The 22,832-nt window shown below is 47.9% G+C and overlaps 1 protein-coding gene across 2 annotated transcripts in view; it reads left to right on the top strand.

Annotated features, from left to right (window-relative positions):
- Nucleotides 1-22,832, top strand: part of TANGO2 (transport and golgi organization 2 homolog) — a 116,702-nt gene that overhangs the window by 54,765 nt on the left and 39,105 nt on the right. For both annotated transcript variants that reach the window (XM_015423785.1, XM_015423786.1), the window contains exons 4-5: nt 960-1,079; nt 3,686-3,800. In XM_015423785.1, the coding sequence (XP_015279271.1) occupies nt 960-1,079; nt 3,686-3,800 (235 nt within the window). The remainder of the gene's footprint in view (nt 1-959; nt 1,080-3,685; nt 3,801-22,832) is intronic.

Raw genomic sequence — 22,832 nt, 5'->3', positions numbered from 1 at the left:
TTGTAAGCCGATCTGAGACTCCAAGTGAAGGGCAGGGTATAAATCCAATCTCCTCTTCTAGGTCATGATTGTAGGGTATGCTTCCAGAATTATGGCTACAGTTGCTTATTTCAATTTGCAATCTGGGAAGTTTCCGTCAGCAGGGGAAAGTACTACAATCAGTGGACAGATCCACAGGATCACAACCCACCCTCACAGCAATAAGCTTATTTCATACAAAGGGTCAGTTGTAGAATTAATCCTCACAATTGATCCAAAGTCACTTAATCATCCTCATGTTCAGGAAGGAGAGATTGCTTCATGAATTATATAAAGAGCAAGGATGGATAGGGTTAAGAAGTTTGGAACCTTCTGGTGTTTGGGTAGTAGAAGGTGGTAATAGCTTTGGGGGCTAGGATGGACTGTGGTGCTTCAGGCTACTGAGGGTGGAATACAGCTTTGGAATGCTCCCCCAGAGTAGGGGGGGGGGATTCCTGTAAACACAAAGCCTTCCCCACAAAATTCCATACAAATAGAGTGCATTGTTAGACGGAGATTCTACTCCACCTCCTTCTCTGTTACCTACTTGTAGGGAACTTGGAACATAGAGACCACAGTCCGTTCCAGATGTGGATTAGGCCTGTTGCAGCACCCACACATACACGCATCCTGCAATCCTTTCCACAAAACCGATCACAGATTTGGGAGGGGAAATTATACCATGCCTGGGCCTCCGCTTCCTTTCTGCCCTTTCTGATGTGTGTTGCCCATGTAAAAACACCTGCTGGATACAGACCTTGCTTTTGTGCCCGGCAAATCTTCAGGTAGGAGAGTTCTCATAGGCTCCCGTTTCTTATTTTGTGGCTCTCTTTACAAGCTCTCAGTTCTCAGGTTCGTACATCGAGGAGTTAAAATGTTCAGCTGCTCCTGGAAAGAGGCAAGTCGACACGTGACCTTTATTTTCACTGTTGTTTCGGCAGGCTTGGATATGGAGGAAGGGAAAGAAGGCGGGACCTGGCTTGGAATCAGCAAGAAAGGCAAGATGGCGGCCCTGACAAACTATATGCAGCCGAAGATAGACAAGAATGCAAAAGGGAGAGGTGCGTAAAAGAGAGTGGGATGAAAAGGGGGTCTCACAGACCTATTTTATTTATTTAGAATATATTTGTATGCTGCCTTTCCAGAGCCCTGACTGAGGCAGCTTACAATTTAAATGACAATATAAAACAAGCCATTGGACAGAAACAGCATAAAACCTAGCCGTAAAACAGTTTTCAGGAGGGTAGCCCTCTTGGTTTACAGAAGAAGAGCTAGATTCCAGTCCATTAGGATAAAGGGAGCTTTGACTCTTGGAAGTTTAGGCTACAAAAATCTTGTGGGTCTCTAAGGTGCTACAAGACCTGAATCTAGCCCTAAAACTGTGAAGCAGACTATCAAAAAGCTGGTGAGATAAAATGCCTAATTAAAAAACTGGGTAAAAAAAAGATTTATTTTTGCCTGGCACCTAAAAGATAGTAAAGTAGGTGCCAGGCAAGACTCAAGGGAGAGGGCATTCCAGAAGCAAGGTGTCGCAATAGAACTTGCCCTGTCTCTAGTTGCCACCCACTTCACCTCTGAAGGTGGATGCATGGGGTCACGTTTTGTTTCACCTCCAAACTGTGCTGGAATAATTAGAAACAATGGCAGGTCTGATTGCGTGCTCCAGTGCAATGTTCCCAAATCTAGGATAGCTCCAGTGTCAAGCCACAATCTACTTCTCCAACCTTGTGCTCCTGTTCATGGGCAGGGGTACAAGAGCTCCTTTATATGGGGACAAGTTAGTCTAACCTAGTGTTATGAGGTATGACCTGGAACATGAGAACTGTGTACAAAGCAGAGCTCGCAAAAGTGATCTCTACCAATTTACCCTTCCTGATGCAGCCACTGCTGCCCTCTTCCTTCCTTGAAAAGTTACTTCTGACATTCCAGGATTCTCAGGAACATAGTGGGATGCTGTGAGGTGGCTGATGCAATAGGAAGGGCGAGCTTGTTGAAGTTTTCCCCTTTGTACAAGCTCTTATGTGGATGGCTGTAGGCAATGCTCCCTCTAAGCTGTGGAGTCTTGTGAGCAAAAATTCTACTTTGTGAGCTACTGGCATTAAAGTTGTGAGTGGGCGATTTGGCTACTGCATAAATTAGTTTGTTCTAGAGCCATCCTTCCTGACCTAAGACAAAAACGTGTGAGCCAGAGGCTAAAAAACGGTGAGCTAGCTCACACTAACTCAGCTTAGAGGGAACAGTGGCTGTAGGGCTTGCACGAGAGTGTAGGTTCTGTGTTTTCAGTTCTCCCTTTTCACTGCAGCCCTTCAAACTGCATTTCATGTCACTCCTGAGAGTCTTCCACCCACAGGAGTGGGGTTTTCAGGGGGATGTTCCAGGATTGACAAGCCATGGGTTTTCATTGCTTCTCAATAGAACTGGTGAGCATGACGTTTGAATACCTAAACTAAATGCAGGGTTCTGCTGCACTTAAGAGTGACAGTAGAAATGAAAGCACTCGGAAGACTGCCAGAGCCATCCCAAGCAGCATTACTTACACCAAGTCCATTGAAGTCAGTGGACTAAGGAAGGGTATAACTGGTTAGGAGTGCACAGCTGAACATGTGGTATTTTATTTTGCGTGCACGCAAAAAAGCAATGGGCGTGTATGACATAGCGCACGCCTGCAAAGACATGCATTTCAGCTCCAAGTTTCTATACCGTCTCACACCGACTACGCCAATGCACAACCCAGGGAATTGGGTTAGGGAATGACCCATTGCATATTGGCTTTCTGACGTAGTGAAAAACCATGACTTGCTGTTTAGGCAAGTGAGCTTGGAGGTCCTCATAAGCTATGAAAATTTCGGTTTGTAAGGCAGACTTCAGAACCATAGGTTGTGGTCTTGGACGTACCATGAAAACTATGAAGACAGATTCAGGTGGGTAGCCGTGTTGGTCTGAAGCAACAGAAAAAAGTTTGAGTCCAGTGGCACCTTCATGGCCAACGAAGTTTACTTCTGGGTATAAGCTTTTATGTGCAAGCATACTTCTTCAGCTATCTGATGAAGTGTCCATGCACGTGAAATCTTATACCCAGAATTAAACTTTGTTGGTCTTAAAGGTGCCACAGGACTCAAACTTTGTTCCATCGAAACTATGGTTTGCTGTAAACAGTGGAGCTGGAGGGGGAGGCATGCAAGTTCAGGGATCCTTCCCCCAGCCGCATTCATATAGTGGCAGTGCACTACATTTGAACCGTGTCGTGGACTCAAACTGCAGGGGTGTAGCTGTATAACTTAGGCAACAACCCTGAATGATGAAAAATAAAATAAAAGCCTCCTCAAGCCAATAAGAAAAGCAGGATAGAAATATTTTAATTAATTATTAAATAAGCATGTCATTAGGAACTCTGTGCCACACCAGCTCATAAGTTATCCCTAGGGAAGGGGGCATAAAACATTTTGAAATGCTGCGAACCTTTTAATAGTGCAACAAATTAACAGTAAGCGCCATACAGGGTTGATCAAGCTGACGCTGGCAGGCTTTGTGGCAGCAAGACTTAAAGCTTGCTCATTCCTTCTCAACGGCTGAGCTAGCCCAGGGAGGTGAAATGTCAGCTTCCTTCCTGGGAAATCATTCTAGCAGACTATAAATCCTCTCTCCCCCTCCCCTTTATTCTTTACAGGTGCCCTTGTGACAAACTTCTTGACGACAGAGCTGGACAGTTACTCTTACTTGAAGAAAGTTGCCTCGGAAGGACACCTTTACAATGGATTTAATTTAATAGCGGCGGACTTGAAGTAAGCCTATAAAAAAACTTTGCTGTTAAGCGGCAAACGGGGAGAAACGCAGAGAGCAGCAGAGTGCATATCATTAATAGCACGACAGCGTAGGCGTTAGTCAGAGCAGAGGCCTTCGAGGTTTGTCTTGCTGCAGCTTTCAGATCCGAAGGTGGAGCCCAATTTGTCTCCATTTCAGGTGCATAAGATCCTTTCTGCCTTTTCTCTTTCTCCCTTTAAAAAAAAAGAAGGTCCAGAAAATTTAGGAAGCGTGGGTTATTTGCTGCCAAGTCACAATCAACTTACAGCAACCTTGTAGGGCAGAGCTGTCGAACTCATTTGTTACGAGGGCCGGATCGGACAGAAATGTCACTTTGTCGGGCCAGGCCATGTGTGCCATAAAACATAATGCCAGGTACCGGAGATATAAACTGCATTAAGGACAGCCGCTGGTAAGCTCCGAGTTGGTGTATCCTCACTGCAAGGCCCCATGGGCTGGGAGGGGGGTGCAAAGGGAAACCCATATGGGCAGACTGGAGAGCCAGCGGTGCAGCAGTGGACAGACTGACTGCTGCAGATGAGGCTGTTCTGCCATTTTGAAGCTACAGTCAGAGTGGCTCCACCCACTCCCCCTGAACACTCTCCTGTTCCCTCCCTTGCACTAGTTGCTTGCAGGCCACATAAGAGCCCTGGATGGGCCAGTTCCAGCCCCCAGGCCTTATGTTTGACACCCCTACTATAGGGAGTTCAAGGCAAGAGACATTCAGAGGTGGTTTTCCTTTGCCTGCCACTGCGTCATGACCCTGGTAGTCCTTGGAGGTCTCCCACCAAAATACTAGCCAAGGCCAACCCTACTTAGCTTCCGAGAACTGACAAGATCGGGCTAGCCTGGACTATCCTGGTCAAAATAGGCTGTAATTCTGGATGGTTTTTTTCCCTTGAATGAAGCAGGGCAATAGAAACGTCCATCCCTTGTCATCAGTGTCAGCTGCCTGAGGACCACCCATCTCTTTTTGCCCCTGCCCAGGAGCCGAAGCAGCAAAAATGTTCCTTCTCTACTCATTCCCCACAAGCAGCGCAGAAAACCATCCATGCCTAATGGGGCTTTCCAAACACTGGGGAAGTCCTGTGGGCCTGCAAGATTGTCTTTAAAGATGCCAGGAGAAAAAGGCAGGAGGAAACACTTAACTGCTCTGGCTCCTGGGCCAACTGGAGGCTGCAGTCCTCCCAAAATCTGCTGCCTGAGACCACCGCTTCACCTTAGCTCTTTATACAATTGGCCACGGTTTTGATTCAGAAGTGCTTCCTTTTGTTTCCCTGTACTAGTGCTATTCCAAATTTCAGACACTTCGAGGAAGAGGATAAATCCTCTAGCCTACGGTGGCTTTGCAAATTCATTGGAAGCAGCAACAGAGAGGGCCTAAGTGATTCACACTGCTGTCACAGCTTTCCGAATTGCCTGTCAAGGGTGGCTGGTGGGGGACATGTGCGTTCTTCTAATGGTCTAAGCAGAATGTGCACCGCCAGGAACAGAGAAAGGGTTAATCATTCATGTGTCTCTCATTGGGTTGTTCAGCAGCTGCTGGTTACTCAGACAGCTTGCTGCAGTGTTTGCACCCTGGGTAACTCCATGTGTTTTTCCTAATCTGTTTCAAATCTGTGTAGGTGTCTGTATATGTTCACAAGCTGTCCCTGTCTGCAGAAAGAGAGAAGCTCAATTTTTATTTTTTGAAGGCAGAGGACAAGAATAGGAATGCCCATGGAAAAGCTGTGTTGGACTATAGGATTAGCAGAAAGGCTAAGGGACATAGTATACCCAGGCCATTTTCACAAGGGTTACCTGTCCTGGGTTCAGTGCCGTTGGGGAGCTTCCCCACAGCCACATGTTGCATTTATGACTCTCCCAGGGTTTCCCTGGCTTTTGGTGATCTTTCTCTAACCTGCTTTGCTGTGGAGTTTTGGGAAAGATCTCAGTAAAGCCTGGATGGCTTCCATGTCAGTGGCAGAATTTAGATTTTCCTGACCACATGTTGACCACAGTAGCCATTTTCTTTCCTGCCACTTGGGTTCACTGAATTCCAAGCTTTCATTCTGTTCTTTTTTTAAAGTAAACCTTAGCCCATTTCATTGTGGAAAAGGCCTTTCCCCTTAAATCTCCACAATGAAAGGGGCTAGACTTTTTTTTTTAAATGAAAGCTGGAAATTTAGTGAATCCAATGCACATATTGTTATAACTTTATATCGATGGAACAATATTCAGTTGCCCATTGGAAAAAAAACTTGAAAAAGCCCCAATCACCTGGGTTGGGGGAATGGCTGCTGTGGTGGAACTGGGGCAGGGGAGCTGCAGGGGAAACTGCCATGTAAAAGCGCCCTTGCTGCTGCACTTTATCAGAGATGCAGCAGCACTGGGGAAGTTGCAGAAGCCTGTCCCTGTGCAGAAACCACCATGGTGATGGGGTGGACCCATCTGCAGAATTGGGTTTGCTACCAAACAAGGGAAGGAGACTAAATTGTCCCCTCCCCTCCAGCTGCTTTTAAAGTCACTTTTCTCCCTGCAGGGGATCCTTCTGGTTGCAAGAGCCCCACCTGGAGAATGAATAAATGAATAAAGTAGGTAGATTTGGGGGGGGGGAGTGTTCAGCTCGCCTTTCCACTTGTCCTTGCAGCACCTTCATTGTTCCTTCCACTCCTGCTTTACCAGTAAGCAGCCCTGTAGCTAGGGAATTCTTTGGGAGGGGGCCTGGGGGGGCGCCAGCTAATTAAATGGAAGTACAGTGCAGGTGGTAAGTTGGGAGCACTTTGGGGGCAGCCCTGGAGGGAGGGGGCCCAGAAGAAACACAAGGGGGCCGGGCCCCGTGGGCCCCATGTTAGCTACGGGCCTGCCAGTAAGCCCCACCCAGGTCCTTTCAGCCAGCACATCTAGTTGCTTCCCCAGAGGCCTCTCTCAAGCGAGGTGTATAGAACATCCCCCCCTCCCTCCAAGATCACTGATCTTTATTGTTCTGGTTTCCATCAGAGCGTTTGCTTCTGTTTGTAACTTTGGTTTGCAATTTTATTTTGAAGTTTAATCTTTTTTTTATTTTTAACAGAAAAGACTTCCTCTAAAATGGGATGCTTTTTCAGTTGAGCATTGTCTGGTAGGTAGAGTTGCCAGCCTCCGGGTGGGGCCTGGAGATCTCCTGCAATTACAACTGATCTACAGACAATAGGGATCAGTTCTCCTGGAGAAAAATGGGTGCTTTGGAGGGTGGACTCTGTGGCACTGTACCAAGCTGAGGTCCCTCCCCTTCCCCAGGCTCCTCCCCCAGAATCTCCAGGTATTTCCCATCCCAGAGCTGGCCACTATACTGGTAGGGCAGGTGGCCATGCATCTGGGGATGTTTCTGGCTTGGCCCAGTGGATTTAAGAACATAAGAACATAAGAGACGCCAATGTTGGATCAGGCCAAAGGCCCATCCAGTTCAACACTCTGTGTCACACAGTGGCCAGAAATACCAGTTCCATCAGGAGGTCCAGCAGTGGGGCCAGAACATTAGAAGCCCTCCCACTGTTGACCCCCCCCAAGCACCAAGAAGAAAGAGCATCACTTGCCCCAGAGCCCCTAGCTATACCTTGTGGCTAATAGCCACTGATGGACCTCTGCTCCATATGCTTATCTAATTCCCTTTTGAAGCCGTCCATGCTTGTAGCACCCACCACTTCCTGTGGCAGTGAATTCCATGTGTTAATCACTCTTTGGGTGAAGAAGTACTTCCTTTTATCCGTTCTAACCCGACCGCTCTGCAGTTTCATGGAGTGCCCACGAGTTCCTATATTGTGAGAAAGGGAGAAAAGTACCTCTTTCTTTACCTGCTCTTTCCAATGCATAATCTTATAAACCTCGATCATGTCACCCCTCAGTCGTCTTTTCTCCAAGCTAAAGAGCCCTAAGCGCTTTAACCTTTCCTCATAGGGAAAGTGTTCCAACCCTTTTATCATTTGAGTTGCCCTTTTCTGCACTTTTTCCAAAGCTATAATATCCTTTTTAAGGTGTGGTGCCCAGAACTGCACACAGTATTCCAAATGAGGTCTCACCATTGATTTATATAGGGGCATTATTATATTGGCTGATCTGTTTTCAATACCCTTCCTAATAATCCCCAGCATAGCATTGGCCTTCTTTATTGCAGTCACACACTGTCTCGACATTTTCAGTGAGTTATCCACTACAACTCCAAGATCTCTCTCTTGCTCAGTCTCTGCCAGTTCAGACCCCAGTTCAGATTTGTTGTACATAGGGCTTTTGGTGGCTAAAACAGGGGTTCCCCAGCCCTTTTGAGCCTACAGGCACCATTAGAATTCTAACAGAACTTGGTGGCACAAAATGGCTGCTGCAGGAGGTGGAGTCAGCCACAAAATGGCTGCTGCAGGAGGTGGAGTCAGCCACAAAATGGCTGCCGCCCCTTACATTCAGTGAAGATCCTTGTACTGTGGTGGCAGCATCTGCCAAAGCAAGGTTTTTAAAGATCTGCAAAGCCAACCAAATCTCTGATGGCCAATCAGAAGCCTTGCTGGGCCCCGCTCATGTTCTGAAAGAATTTGACGGGCACCAGGAAAGGTGTTGGTGGGCGCCATGGTGCCCATGGGCACCCCCTTGGGGACCCCAGGGCTAAAGGAGCAGCAGAGATTGACAGTAGATTTGTTAGTGCAAGCTGTTTTCTCTGCTGTGCTTACAACACGTAAAAATTTAGGAATGAGAATTAAGTGCCAGCTCTTCATCCAAAGGTACTGCAGTAAGAAAGCCATACTGAACTGTGAGAGACCACTGCGAATTCCCAAAGTTTCTTTTATTTCTGACGCATGCAGAGAGTAGTGGAAATCTTGTTAGTTCAGTGCTGGGAGCAGACATACACAAACATACACTTTCAGATGGGAAGTTCTAGTGCTTGCGACTTGTCGGCACTCCAGCCATGCAGTCGATAAGCCAAAGGGCTTCTCCCTCCTGTGAAGTGGCTGTCGTGACCCTGTTCGGTTTCGACTGTCTGCAGCCATCAGTCAGAAGCTGTCTCTTGCCTTGTCAGGTTGTTGAGCAGAGCTCAGCAAGCACATCTTCCTTTCTTTGCTTTGCGAGCCCTGCTCGGATCGGGTTCTCAGTGCTACTCCTTGTCAGAGCTGTAGCCGTACTGCTTGATACTGTGGAAGGCTGGACAGCGGGTGCTGAAGTAGGCTTTGCGAGGTCTGTAATCACAACTGACCTCCTCCTGTGACCATCTGTAAACCAAGGTTCAGCTTGGCTTTGATGCTGGCATAGTTACAGAAAGAGCCTTTTGTTTTGGTAAGGTGGCTAAAAGACTTGCTGGAGCAGATCGCAGGTCCATCAATTCCAGCATCCTTTGTCCCCACCATGGCCAGCCCCGTGCCCTGGAAAATCCTGAAAGTGGGGCAGGAAGGCAGTAATTGCTCCCCCTCCTTTTTGTAGCCCCCAGTAAGTGACATTCAGAAGTAGATTGCCCCTGGACATGGAGGATCCATTTAACAGTCATCACTGATAGCCATTTGTGGAGCGATCCTTCATGAATTTCTCTAATCCCCCTTTGAGGCCATTTAAATGTGTGGCATCCCATAGCAGTGTGTTCACAGGTGAATTACATATTGTGTATAGAAGCATTCTTCTTCACCCTGTCCAGAATGTCTTGCCCATCTTCATTGGGTGATCCCCAAGTTCAGAGATCACAAGAGGGAGAGAAAGGCATGTTAGTGTTGACCAAAAGATCATTCATATTAGGATACCTTATTTCCAGGGGCTCTTGCCCACCTGCCACAAAGATGTGTTTACTCTGCCACAATTGCTTCTTCTTCTTCTGTGGGGAACAGGTAATATTCCTTGGCTGCTTTCTTCCTGCTTGACATCATGCACATAGCCCAGGCCTGCAAAAGCAGTCCTCGCCTTCGAGTACCATTAACAGCTATTTTCCTTCTCTAAAATCTCATAAGCGAAGGTTGTCTGCATGTCTTTCAGGAAAGATCTGCCTCTCTTAAGCCATGTTGACACACTGAGATCTGGTGTAGGAGGTAAGAGTACTGGATCAGGTCTGTACTGTATCAGTATTGGGGAGACCTGGATTCCAGTTCCCACTAGGCTGTGGGGCTCACAGGGTGATCCTGGGTCACTTTCTCTGTCTCCCCCCACCTCCCGTTTGCTTCATAGGATTATGAAGGTTGCTTCTTTTTCCCAGCAGGTTCCCCCCCCCCCCCCAGTTTATACTTCTGGCCTTCTAGGTGCTTCAGCTCATTTTCTTCCTGTCAAGGTCAGCCTCGAAATTATCCTCTGACATCTGCATGTGTCTAGTAATGCAGGTGTGTGTTTTCTGATTTGTAATTTGAGAACTTCCTGCTGCATTTTATGCACTCATGGGCTACTGGGCAGAATTTTGACTAATTCTACGTAATCTTTAGATCCTGACTCTGCATCCTTGTTCGGGACCTGCTTGCTATGTTCAGCGGGTTCCTTGTCGGCATAGAATGTGGTAGATCCTTTCAGCCTGTTGCCCCTCCACTGTAAGAGGCTATTTAGGTACAAAACTAGCAGCTAAAGCTGGAGTTCAGTTCTCTTCTAGTCTCCGTCCCTCCCTCCCTCCCTCCCTCCCCCTTCCCCCAACAAGAAGGAAACCAAACTCCAGCTTTAGCTGCTAGTTTTGTACCTGTACATTTTGTACCTGTGTGTGTGTGTGTGTTCGTGTTCAGAAAGAGCTCATGGAGTTGAAATAAAATAGCTGCGAAAGATTCCCACCCCACCCTTTTTCAAGCAGCCAAATAGAGACAGCAAAGAAGTAATTTCATTTTCTGCCCTGATCCACCATTGGGAAAGAATGAATGCCCCAAGGTACATTGTTTTGCTCCTGGTGGTGAAGCTTAAGATGCAGATGGGCTCGTTTGATGTAATGGCACAGAATGTTCACAGACATTCCAGCTGCTCAGGGAACAAAGCTGTCGAAATGCCCGCAGTGCGAGTTCTGTGAAGGAAGCTCAGGTTGCCAATGTAGCTGGAATTAAAACTTCTCATGGGCCCTAGGGACAGGATCGGTTTTGTGAAATCTGGAGGAAGCCTGAGAAAGTAGGAAATGGTAAGTGGCAGGGTAACTGAAGAAAAATGGAGCTGCGGTGGCTCAAGTGGTTAAGACGCTGAACTGCAGGCTGTGGAAGGTCAGTAGTTCAGCAGTTCAAGACCCGGGTGCCGCAAGACGGGGTGAGCTCCCGTCTCTAGTTCCAGCTCCTGCCAACCTAGCAGTTCGAAAGCAAGAAATTGCAAGTAGATAAATAGGTACCACTTCGGTGGGAAGGTAACAGCGTTCCGTGCACCTTGGTGTTTAGTCATGCCGGCCACATGACCACGGAAACGTCTTCAGACAGCGCTGGCTCTTCGGCTTTGAAACAGAGATGAGCACTACAACCCTAGAGTCGGACTTGACTGGCTTTCGAGCAAGGGAACCTTTACCTTTTAACTGAAGGAAAGCTGCAAAGTAGGGAATTAGCTGAGAAATTGTAGGTTCGATGGGGGGGCGTAAGGGGCAGGGAACTAAGCTGAGAAGTAGCTAATGAGAGAGGAGGTGACTTCTCAGTGGTTATGGTCAAGAGGAGATATATACTACATGGAGCTGGCGAAGGAAAGGAGAAAGGACAGCGAAAGGAAACGGAAAGAAGCAGGGCAGGAAGGAAGCACAGCACCATCTGAGAGTTATTAGAAGCCTAATGGCTGAATTCTACTCACTTTGGCCACTGGGTCAGGCAAACGGGGAGAGCTTGAAAAAGAAAGGAAAGAAAATAGCATCTGTTATAATGATGATAAAGTCAAGAATGTCACTACCTGCAAATGCAAGATAACACATCAAAAGAAATTGAGTGGGAGCCGTCAGTAATCGGGGGGAAATCTGGAGTCAAGCACACTGTGCGCCATTTCACAGGGTCCTTCAGAACTTCACAGGGCTTTTGAATTAACCAAATAGTTAGCTAGTTAACACAAGATGCGGTGCTGGGAGAGGGCAGAATCGGAGAATGCTTATGAGCTCTGCAGTTCCGGGTAGAATGCTAATTGACCCGAGAATAAGATCTCAGTCTGGATTGGAGAGAAACTCTCCAGAATGAGACATCAATCAGTCACGGACTCTAGGGCCTCTTCTGGCACGAGAATTGAATAAAGAGCTTCTTTGGTTTTTGAGAAATTGTAGAAGTAAGAGAGAGGTACTAGAGCGAAATCACTCATTGTCCGGATGCATGCAAAGCTGTCTAGCTATTGCATACGGAAAATTATGTACACTTTTAGGGACCCAGCAGTATACCTGTTATTTCCTTACTCAGTGTTCTGGCACAGTTGATCATATGGTGCTGATGGGGGACTGTTTGGGGGGGTAAGGCGGGCATTTGCGTGGCTCTGGAAGCATTGGGAGAATGCTCAGAGGTTCCCTCCATCCTGCAAAGTTTGGGGTCACCCAGAAAGCTATGGTGGCTGACCAGATTTCAGAAGGGCCCTTTGTACAGCAGCCGTACTAGCTGCAAGCACGCTGATCGTTTCCTGCACCAGAAGCATAAACTGTGACTGTGTGTCTAAAACACCTGTGACTTTCAAAACCTGTGCACGTGTGCCTGAAAGTCTTGACTCGATTGCAGGTCTCCCGATGTAAGTGTATTAAATTACAACCTTCTTGACTTGACATGGTGGCCTTGGGGAGTAGCTACTGTGCCTGCTGCCGCACGGCTGCTCCACAAGATATAAAGCACCTTGTAATTTACTTTTGTTTGCCAGTCAGTGCACCATTGTCATCGCTACCAGCACTGCCTAGATAAAGACTAATAATATTCTTCTTTTTTGTTTGTCTTGTGGAGGGGGGGGGAAACAAGGCTGGATGCTTAACTGTATGCCCTTCTGCAAAGCTGTCAGATAGGGGCTCTGGGGCTTCCCGGGGCTTCGTTTACGATTTTATTTATTATTTATTTATTATATTTATACCCCTCCCATCCCGCAAGCGGGCTCAGGGCGGCTAACACAGCGGTACGGTGTACCTAATTGACATACATAAAACTTAAAAACTCTATAAAATCTCATGAACAAATACTTTAAGACATAAATTGACAATTTCCACTAAAGTGCATACAGTACAACACATTAGATGGCGCGCTTCCAAATCTCATTCTGCATTATTACACCGCTCATCATCCCTCGCGCCAGAAAGCCTAGCGATGTAAAGGACCAGATCTAAGATCCCAGCCTTCACTAGGATCATTGGTGGTGACAGTGGTGGCGGCTCCTATTGGAAAGCCTGGTGGAAGAGCTCCGTCTTGCAGGCCCTGCGGAACTGTAAAAGGTCCCGCAGGGCCCTGATCTCCTCCGGGAGCTCATTCCACCAGTAGGGAGCCGCCACAGAAAAAGCTCTGGTCCTGGTGCTGGTTAGCCTTGCATCCTTGGGGCCCGGGATAGTCAACCGGTGTTGGGCCCCAGACCGTAGTGCTCTCTGGGGTATATATGGGGAAAGGCGGTCCCCTGGCCATGTAGGGCTTTAAAGGTAAGCACCAGCACCTTGAAACGAATCCGGTATGCTATAGGCAGCCAGTGCAGTGACCTAAGCACTGGCTGGATGTGCTCCCACCATGGAGAACCCATCAGCAGCCTAGCCGCGGCGTTCTGCACTAGCTGCAGCTTCCGGATTTGAGACAAGGGCAGCCCCATGTAGAGAGCGTTGCAGTAATCAAGTCTCGAGGTGACCGTCGCATGGATCACCGTCGCCAGGTCGCGGCGGTCAAGGAAGGGTACCAACTGCCGAACCAGCCGAAGATGGTATAAGGTCGATTTAGCAGTGGCCGCTACCTGGGCCTCCATTGTCAGGGAGGCATCCAGGAGCACCCCCAAACTCCTAACCTCCAGCGCTGGCACTAGAGGTGCCCCATCGAAGGCCGGGAGCGGGGCCCCCAACCCTGCGCCGCCACGACTCAGGCACAGGACCTCCGTCTTCACCGGATTTAGCTTCAACCGGCTCAGCCGAAGCCAACCAGCCACAGCCTGTAACGCCCGGTCCAGATCTTCCGGTCTGGAATCCGACTGGCCACCCAACATCAGATAGAGCTGGGTGTCATCAGTGTACTGATGGCAGCCCAGCCCAAACCTCCGAGCCACCTGGGCAAGGGGGCGCATAAAGATGTTAAACAACATTGGGGACAGTACTGCGCCCTGGGGTACGCCACACTCAAGAGGGCGCCTCCCGGACTGCTGTTCCCCTAGTGCCACCCTTTGTTCCCGACCCTGGAGAAAAGAGACAAGCCACTGTAAGGCCAGTCCCTGTATTCCCACGTCGGCGAGGCGGTGGGCAAGCAGCTGGTGGTCGACCATGTCGAACGCAGCCAACAGGTCTAGCAACAGCAGCGCCGCCGAACCACCCCGATCTGGGAGAGCCAGGTTCAAATCCTTGACCTAACTTACCTCACAGGGTTGTTGTGAGCACATAACAGGGAAGAGGAAACCGGGGCACCTCATTGTTTCTTTTTAAAAAGCAAACCTTGTGTTGTTACTTAACATCTCATCTCCCCTGGTAGTGATGGATCTGACATGTTTTGAAGTCATCAGGTTTGAACTATATGAGTTGTGTGGGTTGGAGCCAGTCAGCTTTTCCAGTGATGCAGAAGGGAGAAGTGGGGTCCCCACTGGCCAACAAAAAGAAGGAGGAGGAGATCGGATTTATACCCCGCCCTTCACTGCCCAAAGGTGTCTCAGAGCGGCTTACAAACTCCTTTCCCTTCCCCTCCCCACAACAGACACCCTGTGAGGTAGGTGGGGCTGAGAGAGTTCTTTTGAGAACTGCTCATGAGAAAACAGCTCTGAAAGAGCTTTCAACTGACCTAAGGTCACCCAGCTGGCTGCATGTGGAGGAGTGGGGAATCAAACCCAGTTCTCCCAGATTAGAGCCTGCACTCTTAACTACTACACCAAACTGGCTTCTTTTGGAGATCATGAGACCCGCACAGACAAAAAGCATGTGGGACAGAGGCTGTAGTAAGGAGGGGTCTTGAGTGAGAATGAACGAAAAAGCTGGCTGGATGCAACCCTATACAGGTGTGTGCAGATCCAATGCCTGCTGGAGCTGAGCAGCTTTCGATAGTACGTGGGCAGGATCACTGTGGCCAGGAGCAGTGTCAGCTCAGGGTGGTGGTTCATCACACTGGAACCAGCACAGACAGAGTAAAGTGGAGAACAGGCATGCCCGAGAGGGAAATCCCACAAATGGGAAGCTAAGCAGGATTCATACAAATAACACCAGTGCTGGTTGTGCTGGCTGTGTTGGATTCATAATGAAAGATCCAAGCAAGTTGGAAATGATACGAGGCAGCTGCCAAAGCAGGCCTGTCTCTTAAGTCATGAGCTGAACAGCAGCAAACTCCCATTTCGAAAGTAAGCACACTCAAAAGTCACTGAGGTGCACGGTCTATGTTGTGTCCTTCCACCTTTGCATTAAGACACAAACACAGTTCCTGGATTCAAGTTTGTGTTCTCCTGTAACAATAATGCAGGAGAAACCCACAACTTTGGCCCAGCTGTACCTTAATAGGAAGATGCGTGGGTGCTTCTGGCCCACATTTTCCCAGTACTTTTATTGTTCAGAAATCTGCATTGGCCTTTCTGTTTCATTGCCTGCCACTCGGGGTGAAGGGCAGGACATGCTGTAACGCAGTTTCATCCCCCCCCCCTCCCCAAACGACATGTTAGTCAGCATACGCAAGAGGCGATGCGAATCGGCGGTGCCTGCATATCTTCCCAAAATGTTAATTCAAACTTTGATCTTCCGTCATTGCAGTGAGCAATGCAATTACTGTCTGGCCTTACCAGAGCAGCTCATAGGAATCAAAATGACAAGGCAACTTGAAATGAAATAGGAAGCGTTCTTTGGGGTCGGGAGTCAAGCAGCACGCAGGCATGGTGGAGGGGTACCTGCCAGTTGTAAGCGGGAAAGAGGGGAACTTTCACCTGGAGCTGGATCCAGGCTGAATGAAGGGATGACTTGGACACTACCTGCTTTCCGTCTTTCAGGTGCTCTGCCACTCAGTACAGCAGTACTTGTTGAACATAAGAACATAAGAGACGCCAATGCTGGATCAGGCCAAAGGCCCATCCAGTCCAACACTCTGTGTCACATAGTGGCCAGAAATACCAGGTGCCATCAGGAGGTCCACCAGTGGGGCCAGGACATTAGAAGCCCTCCCACTGTTGACCCCCCCCAAGCACCAAGAAGACAGAGCATCACTTGCCCCAGAGCCCCTATCTATACCTTGTGGCTAATAGCCACCGATGGACCTCTGCTCCATTTGCTTATCTAATTCCCTTTTGAAGCCGTCCATGCTTGTAGCCACCACCACTTCCTCTGGCAGTGAATTCCATGTGTTAGTCACTCTTCGGGTGAAGAAGTGGTGTCTAAAAAACAACAACGCTAGTGGATGTAAGCCAGGTCCCCCTCCCTTCCCTGCAACCATCCCTTCTGGGCTTTCTTTCAGTTCCTTGAATGACTGTGCAGTTCCCCCACTCCAGCACTGGGGACTCTGCCTTATGGCTTCCCCCCTCAATCTGCGGGGGACAGACTAGCTTCCGGCTGGTGGTGGGTCCATCCCGTGCATGAGATTACAGATGTCTGAGCTGAAGGTCAAACAGTCGGTGGTAGAATTTCTTTCTCCGCAGAGGGAAGCTGGACCATTAGAATTCCGCTGCAGACTCCTGCGGGCCGCGGTCGGTCAGGCAGAAGCCTTCGTTTAAAACGTTTCCTTGTGTCTCCTGCTAGAGCGACGATCTTCAAATCCCCGTGGAATCATAACTGCTGTAGGGCATCTTGTGATTTGCTAATTTGCCCTTGGACTCTCCGTAATGAAGATAAAAGCTGTGCTGGAGCACAGTTGATGGGGGGGGGGCAGTGAGAGATTGGGAGGCTCAGTTCAGAAGTGACCAGTGCCTTTTTGATATGGTTCACATAGCTGAGATCTTCCATATCATCAGTGAAGGGATGCCCGAATTGTGCCCACAGAAGAAGAAGCATTTGTGTATAGGTCCCTTCTTAGTGGTAATCAGCTCCTTATCTTGGCAGCATATCATCAGTTGGAAGGGGTGGAGCATGTGTTTTTATTGAAGCATTTATAAACTGTTTTCTTCCTGCTCTAAAGGGGAGGAAAGCAGGATGCAGTAAAAGCAAGCCAGAATAACCACATGGATAAATAACTCAAAAGCATCAAAGCAATCAAAATTTTGAAAATCCAGTAAAATAGAAAAAACTTCAGTCAGTGCTAAAAGCCTGGGGAAGCTGAAAAGGCCTTAAGCTGGTTCTGAAATGGATGCGATGCAGGTGTCTTATTAATCCGTCTGGAGAAGGTGTTTTCAGAAATGGGATGTTGTGGTGCCAGATGAGTCGCCCCTCCCATAGACTCCCCCTTTTCTCTTTAATGAAGATGAACTGGCTTGTCTGCATAGCTAAAGCTCTACTGTGCTGCTGCTGGCATGACGGTCGGATTTTATAACTGAGAAAGACTGGCACCGGCACCATTGTCTGAAAGTCTGGCAGTTCTGTACACAATAGCCAGCAGATCTCACACAACAACTAACGCACTCGTCCTAGGTAAAGAAGGGATGAACATCGCTTTTCCCAATGGAATTAAACCAGCGGAATAGCTGAATGCTACAGCGCAACTGATCAGTAAAAGGAGTCTCCAAAACAGTTGCTTTTGTGTTCTGTTTCTGGCCACTGTTGGGGAACAGAGGAGGTCTGGATCTTGGGTGTGGCTATGGTGGGACCTGGAGATCTCCTGCTATTGTAATTGATCTGCAGATGGCCAAGATCAGTTCCTCTGGAGAAAATGGATGCTTTGGGTGATGGACTCTGTGGCATTATACCCTGCTGAGTCCTTCTCCTCCCCAAAGCCCTCCCTCCCCAGGTTCCACCCCCAAAATCTCCAGGTATTTCTCATCCCAGAGCTGGCAACCCTAGCTGTGGAGCAATGTTCCCTCTAAGCTGAGCTCGTTTGAGCTAGCCCACAGTTTTTTAGCCTCCGGCTCACACATTTTTGTCTTGGCTCAGGAAGGATGGCTTCAGAGCAAACTAATTTATGCAATAGCCAAATCGCTCGCTCACAACTTTGATGCCAGCAGCTCACAACGTAGAATTTTTGCTCACAAGACTCCACAGCTTAGAGAGAGCATTGCTGTGGAGCATATGTAGTTAACGGATGTATTTCTGGTTTTGCTTTGTTTTTGCCTTTGTAGAATTCTGCTGGAGTCCCTGTTGGTTCTGGACTTTTAGATCTGGACTTTTGCCAACGTTCCCCTCATTTTATCTGCTGAGTTTTCTTTTTTGGTCTGGTTTGCTTTTACTTTTAATAAAAATTGCTGCATTTTCCTTTTAAGCTTTGCACATGCCCAGAGACCTCTCATCCCAGCCAACAGAGAAATATAAGAAGGGGGTTAGATCTCTATCCCAAATTAGTTTCTCCCCTTTCCCCAAATATACTACATCCAAAGGTCCTGGCAGAGAAAACAGGTGTTACAGGAAGTATTAAAAGCAACATCCTGGCTGATGGCTGTTGCATCCTTCCTCCCACCCCCAGGTGTTTGAGGGTTCCCAGCTCCCCTCTTCCCTTTCATCTCGACCTGAGGGCAAAACCTCACCCCTCGTTTCTCAAGCCACCATCTGCCTGACCTGTGAAGGTGAGAGGCCTCTGTCACTCTTAGACCAGGCAGGTTCATATGAGGGAAGGGCCAGTTCCCAAGCTACTTAGGGCTGCAAAGGTCAGAATCCACACCTCGAATTGTGCCCAGAAGCTCACTGGCAATGCAGATCTTTTAGCACTGGAGAAATAGGCTCAAATGAGCAAATTCCGGCTAGTAACCAAGCAGGTGTGTTCTGAACCGATAGAAGTTTCTGAACAGTTTTTAAAGGCACGTCAGTGTCTCCAAGCTACCCTGGCTTTTATGAGAGAATAGGGAACGTTGGCAAGGCCTTGCAAGCCGTTTCTTCCGTTAACAAAATGGCTAGCTTGCTTCCTCCAGCTTGCAAAGTTTTGTTTTTGTTTTTAATCAAGGTTAATAAAGCAAAGGAGCTGCGGTGGCTCAAGTGGTTAAGACGCTGAACTGCAGGCTGTGGAAGGTCAGTAGTTCAGCAGTTCGAGACCCGGGTGCCGCAAGACGGAGTGAGCTCCCATCTCTAGTTCCAGCTCCTGCCAACCTACCAGTTCGAAAGCAAGAAATTGCAAGTAGATAAATAGGGACCACTTCGGTGGGAAGGTAACAGCGTTCCGTGCGCCTTGGTGTTTAGTCATGCCGGCCACATGCCCACGGAAACGTCTTTGGACAGCGCTGGCTCTTCAGCTTTGAAATGGAGATGAGCACCGCAACCCTAGAGTCGGATTCGACTGGCTTTCAAGCAAGGGAACCTTTACTGATAAAGCAAATGGCCCTAAGAAAGACAGATAGGTTACTGCTTTATCCGACTAGTGCTACAGAAGCCTGCCACTTCTGGAAACTGGAAGGAACCCCCCCCCGTCTCCTCCCACCATCTTGTCTTTCTGCCAGTTTCTATTGATGAGAATACGGATGTCCATCTCTCTCCGTACTCGTTCTCTGAAGTCCTCCTGTGGACTTTCTTTTCTACCACTCCCATCTCTAGTTCCAGCTCCTGCCAACCTAGCAGTTCGAAAGCAAGAAATTGCAAGTAGATAAATAGGTACCACTTCGGTGGGAAGGTAACAGCGTTCTGTGTGCCTTGGTGTTTAGTCATGCCGGCCACATGACCACGGAAACGTCTTCGGACAGTGCTGGCTCTTCAGCTTTGAAATGGAGATGAGCACCGCAACCCTAGAGTCGGATTCGACTGGCTTTCAAGCAAGGGAACCTTTACTAATAAAGCAAATGGGCCTAAGAAAGACAGATAGGTTACTGCTTTATCCGACTAGTGCTACAGAAGCCTGCCACTTCTCGAAACTGGAAGGAACCCCCCCCCGTCTCCTCCCACCATCTTGTCTTTCTGCCAGTTTCTATTGATGAGAATACGGAACTAGGTAAACCGAGTCAGAGCTGTTGTTCACTCTTACCATCTTCAGCCCCTATCCCCAACGCGTCAACATTGCATTGGTATGGAGGCTTGGCGAGCACAGATTTGTGGCAATCTGTCTCGTGCATCAAACCAGCCAACAAAAAAGCGTGTGCTTTAATAAGATGCCGTCTCATAAAGGGGCCCTTTATGATTACCTCTTGAGCCCTTAACAGAAATAGATAGAAAAGTCTGAGTTGCATTTCTCTCTGGAAACTGCTGTTCATCATCTTGATTTGATTTTTCTCCCTATCCCTCTCTCCTGCATGCACACAGACACATTTTTATCCAAGCTGTAAAACAATCTCGGTATTGTGGATGTCAAAACATTGACTATATGATAAGACTGGATATAGTAATCTCCAGACAGCAAAGCTCTTGGTTATGTTTTATGGATTCGTTGTTCTTCTTACTTATTTACTTACTTTATTTGTAGCCCGCCTTTCTTCCCTGAGAGTCAAGGCAGATAATAGTTTGGTGTAGTGGTTAAGTGTGCGGATTCTAATCTGGGAGAGCCAGATCTGATTCCCCACTCCTCCACTCGCAGCTTCTGGATGACCTTGGGCAAGCCATAGTTCAGTCCGAGGTGTTCTTGAAAAGAGCAGTTACTCTCAGAGCTCTCTCAGCCTCACCCATCTCACAGGGTGTCTGTTGTGGGGAAGGGAAGGGAAAGGAGATTGTAAGCCATTCCAAGACTCCGAGTGAAGGGCGGGGTATAAATCCAATCTCTTCTCTTCTTCTTCAACACAGTATAAGTCAAGGATGAGACGTCTGATAAGCAATGTAATAGGATTACAATTACAGCAGTACTCTATGCTTTGTGTATTAGCCATGTATTAAACAATGCAGACAGTGTTATTAGGTAAAGGTAAAGGTTTCCCTTGCTCAAAAGCCAGGCAAATCTGACTCTAGGGATGCGGTGCTCATCTCCGTTTCCAAGCCGAAGAGCCAGCGCTGTCTGAAGACGTCTCCGTGGTCATGTGGCCGGCATGACTAGACGCCAAGGGGCACGGAACGGTGTTACCTTCCCACCAAAGCGGTACCTGTTTATCTACTTGCAGTTTCTTGTTTTCGAACTGCTAGGTTGGCGGGAGCTGGGACCAGAGACGGGAGCTCACTCCGTCATGCGGCACACTCGGGTCTCGAACTGCCGAACTACCTACCTTCCAGTCTGCAGTTCAGCATCTTATTACATAAACAAATAAAACTAAAAGCAGTGAGAGTAAAATGATACAGCAAACAGATAATAAGTCAAGGCTGGGGGCCATCTTCTGGGCTAAACGTTGTCTTGGTGGTGCTGAGTGATATTGGTGGCCACATTGCCTCTAAAGCCCAGATAGGTGCATAATGACTTTCTCTTTTGCAGTCGGAATGAAACAGATCTTCTTAGCAGCCAACTAATGGGACTCTCTATTAGTCCAACTCCGTTTGAGGTGATGTTGGTGCAGCATGTTTTTTGTTCAGAACATCAAAAATAGACATTATCACACAGAATGTACAATAAAACCAGATAATTACTTTAACAAAGAGCAATAGGGCAGATATTAATAAAGAAATTTAAAAACCTAAAATTGTATACATCTCTTTACACCTTTGATTATATCATGTTGTTGAAATAATTTCAATATACCTTTTTGGAATAGTGTTAGCAGGTACAATATAGTCAGTAAATGCTGCTTGTAAGAATGGTAACCATTTGGCATAAAACAAAGATTATAAGTATTAGACACTTGCCCTGTCGATCTTGTCTTATGAATACTCTCACGTGCATCTGTGTTGTGCACAGGTTGGACAGGAATACAACTGTGGCTCAGCTATTGGCTGTCTGAAGCTGCCATCCTTTATAACAAGGAAATCTCCATCTTGGGTCCCCGGCCCGAGAAATGCCCAGCTGTTCTCGACCAGGGCCAAGGCTTTTAGTGCCCTGGCCCCAACCTGGTGGAACTCTCTGCCAAGTAACATCCATGCCCTGCGGGACCTGATGCCGTTCTGCAGGGCTTGTAAGGCAGAGATGTACCGCCAGGCATTTGGTTGTGGACAGCAACAGTGTCCATCCGGCTGGTGCTCCAACTCCCTCCACCACCACCCCACAAGGCGGTAGCCCTCTTGGAGACTTTGGCCGCCGTCTGTCTAAATTGAATTGTTATTTGAATTTTATCTTAACATTTAATGCCTTTGACTTGTATGATATGTTTGTTTTAATGTGCTGTTGCACACCATCCTGAGCCCCGTTGCAGAGAATGGGTGGTGTAAAAATGGAGTATAAATAAATAAATAAATATTTGGGGGTGAGTTCTGTAACGTACATAGCCCAGTCCAGACTCGGGAAAGCACCAGAGGTGGAGAAGAGGAAATAATCATGTACATCTGTGTGGTGTGTATTCCAGTCTTGGTATTTTAAGCAGTTCTTTCTCCAGTCAAAGTCTGAAATGTGTCCTCTGGTCAGAATCAGAGCCAAAACCGAGGGGAGGGAGGTAAGAAGAAATGTGCCATTGAGTCACAACTGACGCGTGACGACCACCATCCACAGACGATTCCACAGGCAAGAGATTAACGGAGGTGGCTTGCCATTGCCTTCCTCTGCGTAGCAGGCCCAGTCTTGCTTGGTGGTTTCCCTTCCAAGTACTGACCACGGCCAACCCTGCTTACCTCCTAAGCTCCGAGGAGCCCAGGCTCAGTTGGGCTATTTGGGCTGCTGGGGTTGGGGGCAGGGGAATAAACTAGTGCCAAATAGTTTTGCTTTTAATCCATTCAGTCCTAAATACTGGCTTAACATGCAAGGTTTCATTTAAAATTATTAATTTTAATAAAGCTTAATTAAGTGCAAAGTTATCCGGTGCTTGTGCCTTCTCAGTGCCTTTGCAGTCATCGGCTGGACAGCCTGAATGTGTGTGTGTGTGTGTAGGCCCCCTGGGATTCTTACTTAGTGAACATTGGGCAAAATGCTAGCAGTATTTTCCTTCATCTC

This window comes from Gekko japonicus, unplaced genomic scaffold (assembly GCF_001447785.1).
Source record: "Gekko japonicus isolate JY-2015 unplaced genomic scaffold, Gekko_japonicus_V1.1 scaffold137, whole genome shotgun sequence".
Lineage (NCBI taxonomy): Eukaryota > Metazoa > Chordata > Lepidosauria > Squamata > Gekkonidae > Gekko > Gekko japonicus.
Note: the sequence above shows the minus strand (reverse complement) of the source record. Positions and strands in the feature narration are given on the sequence as shown.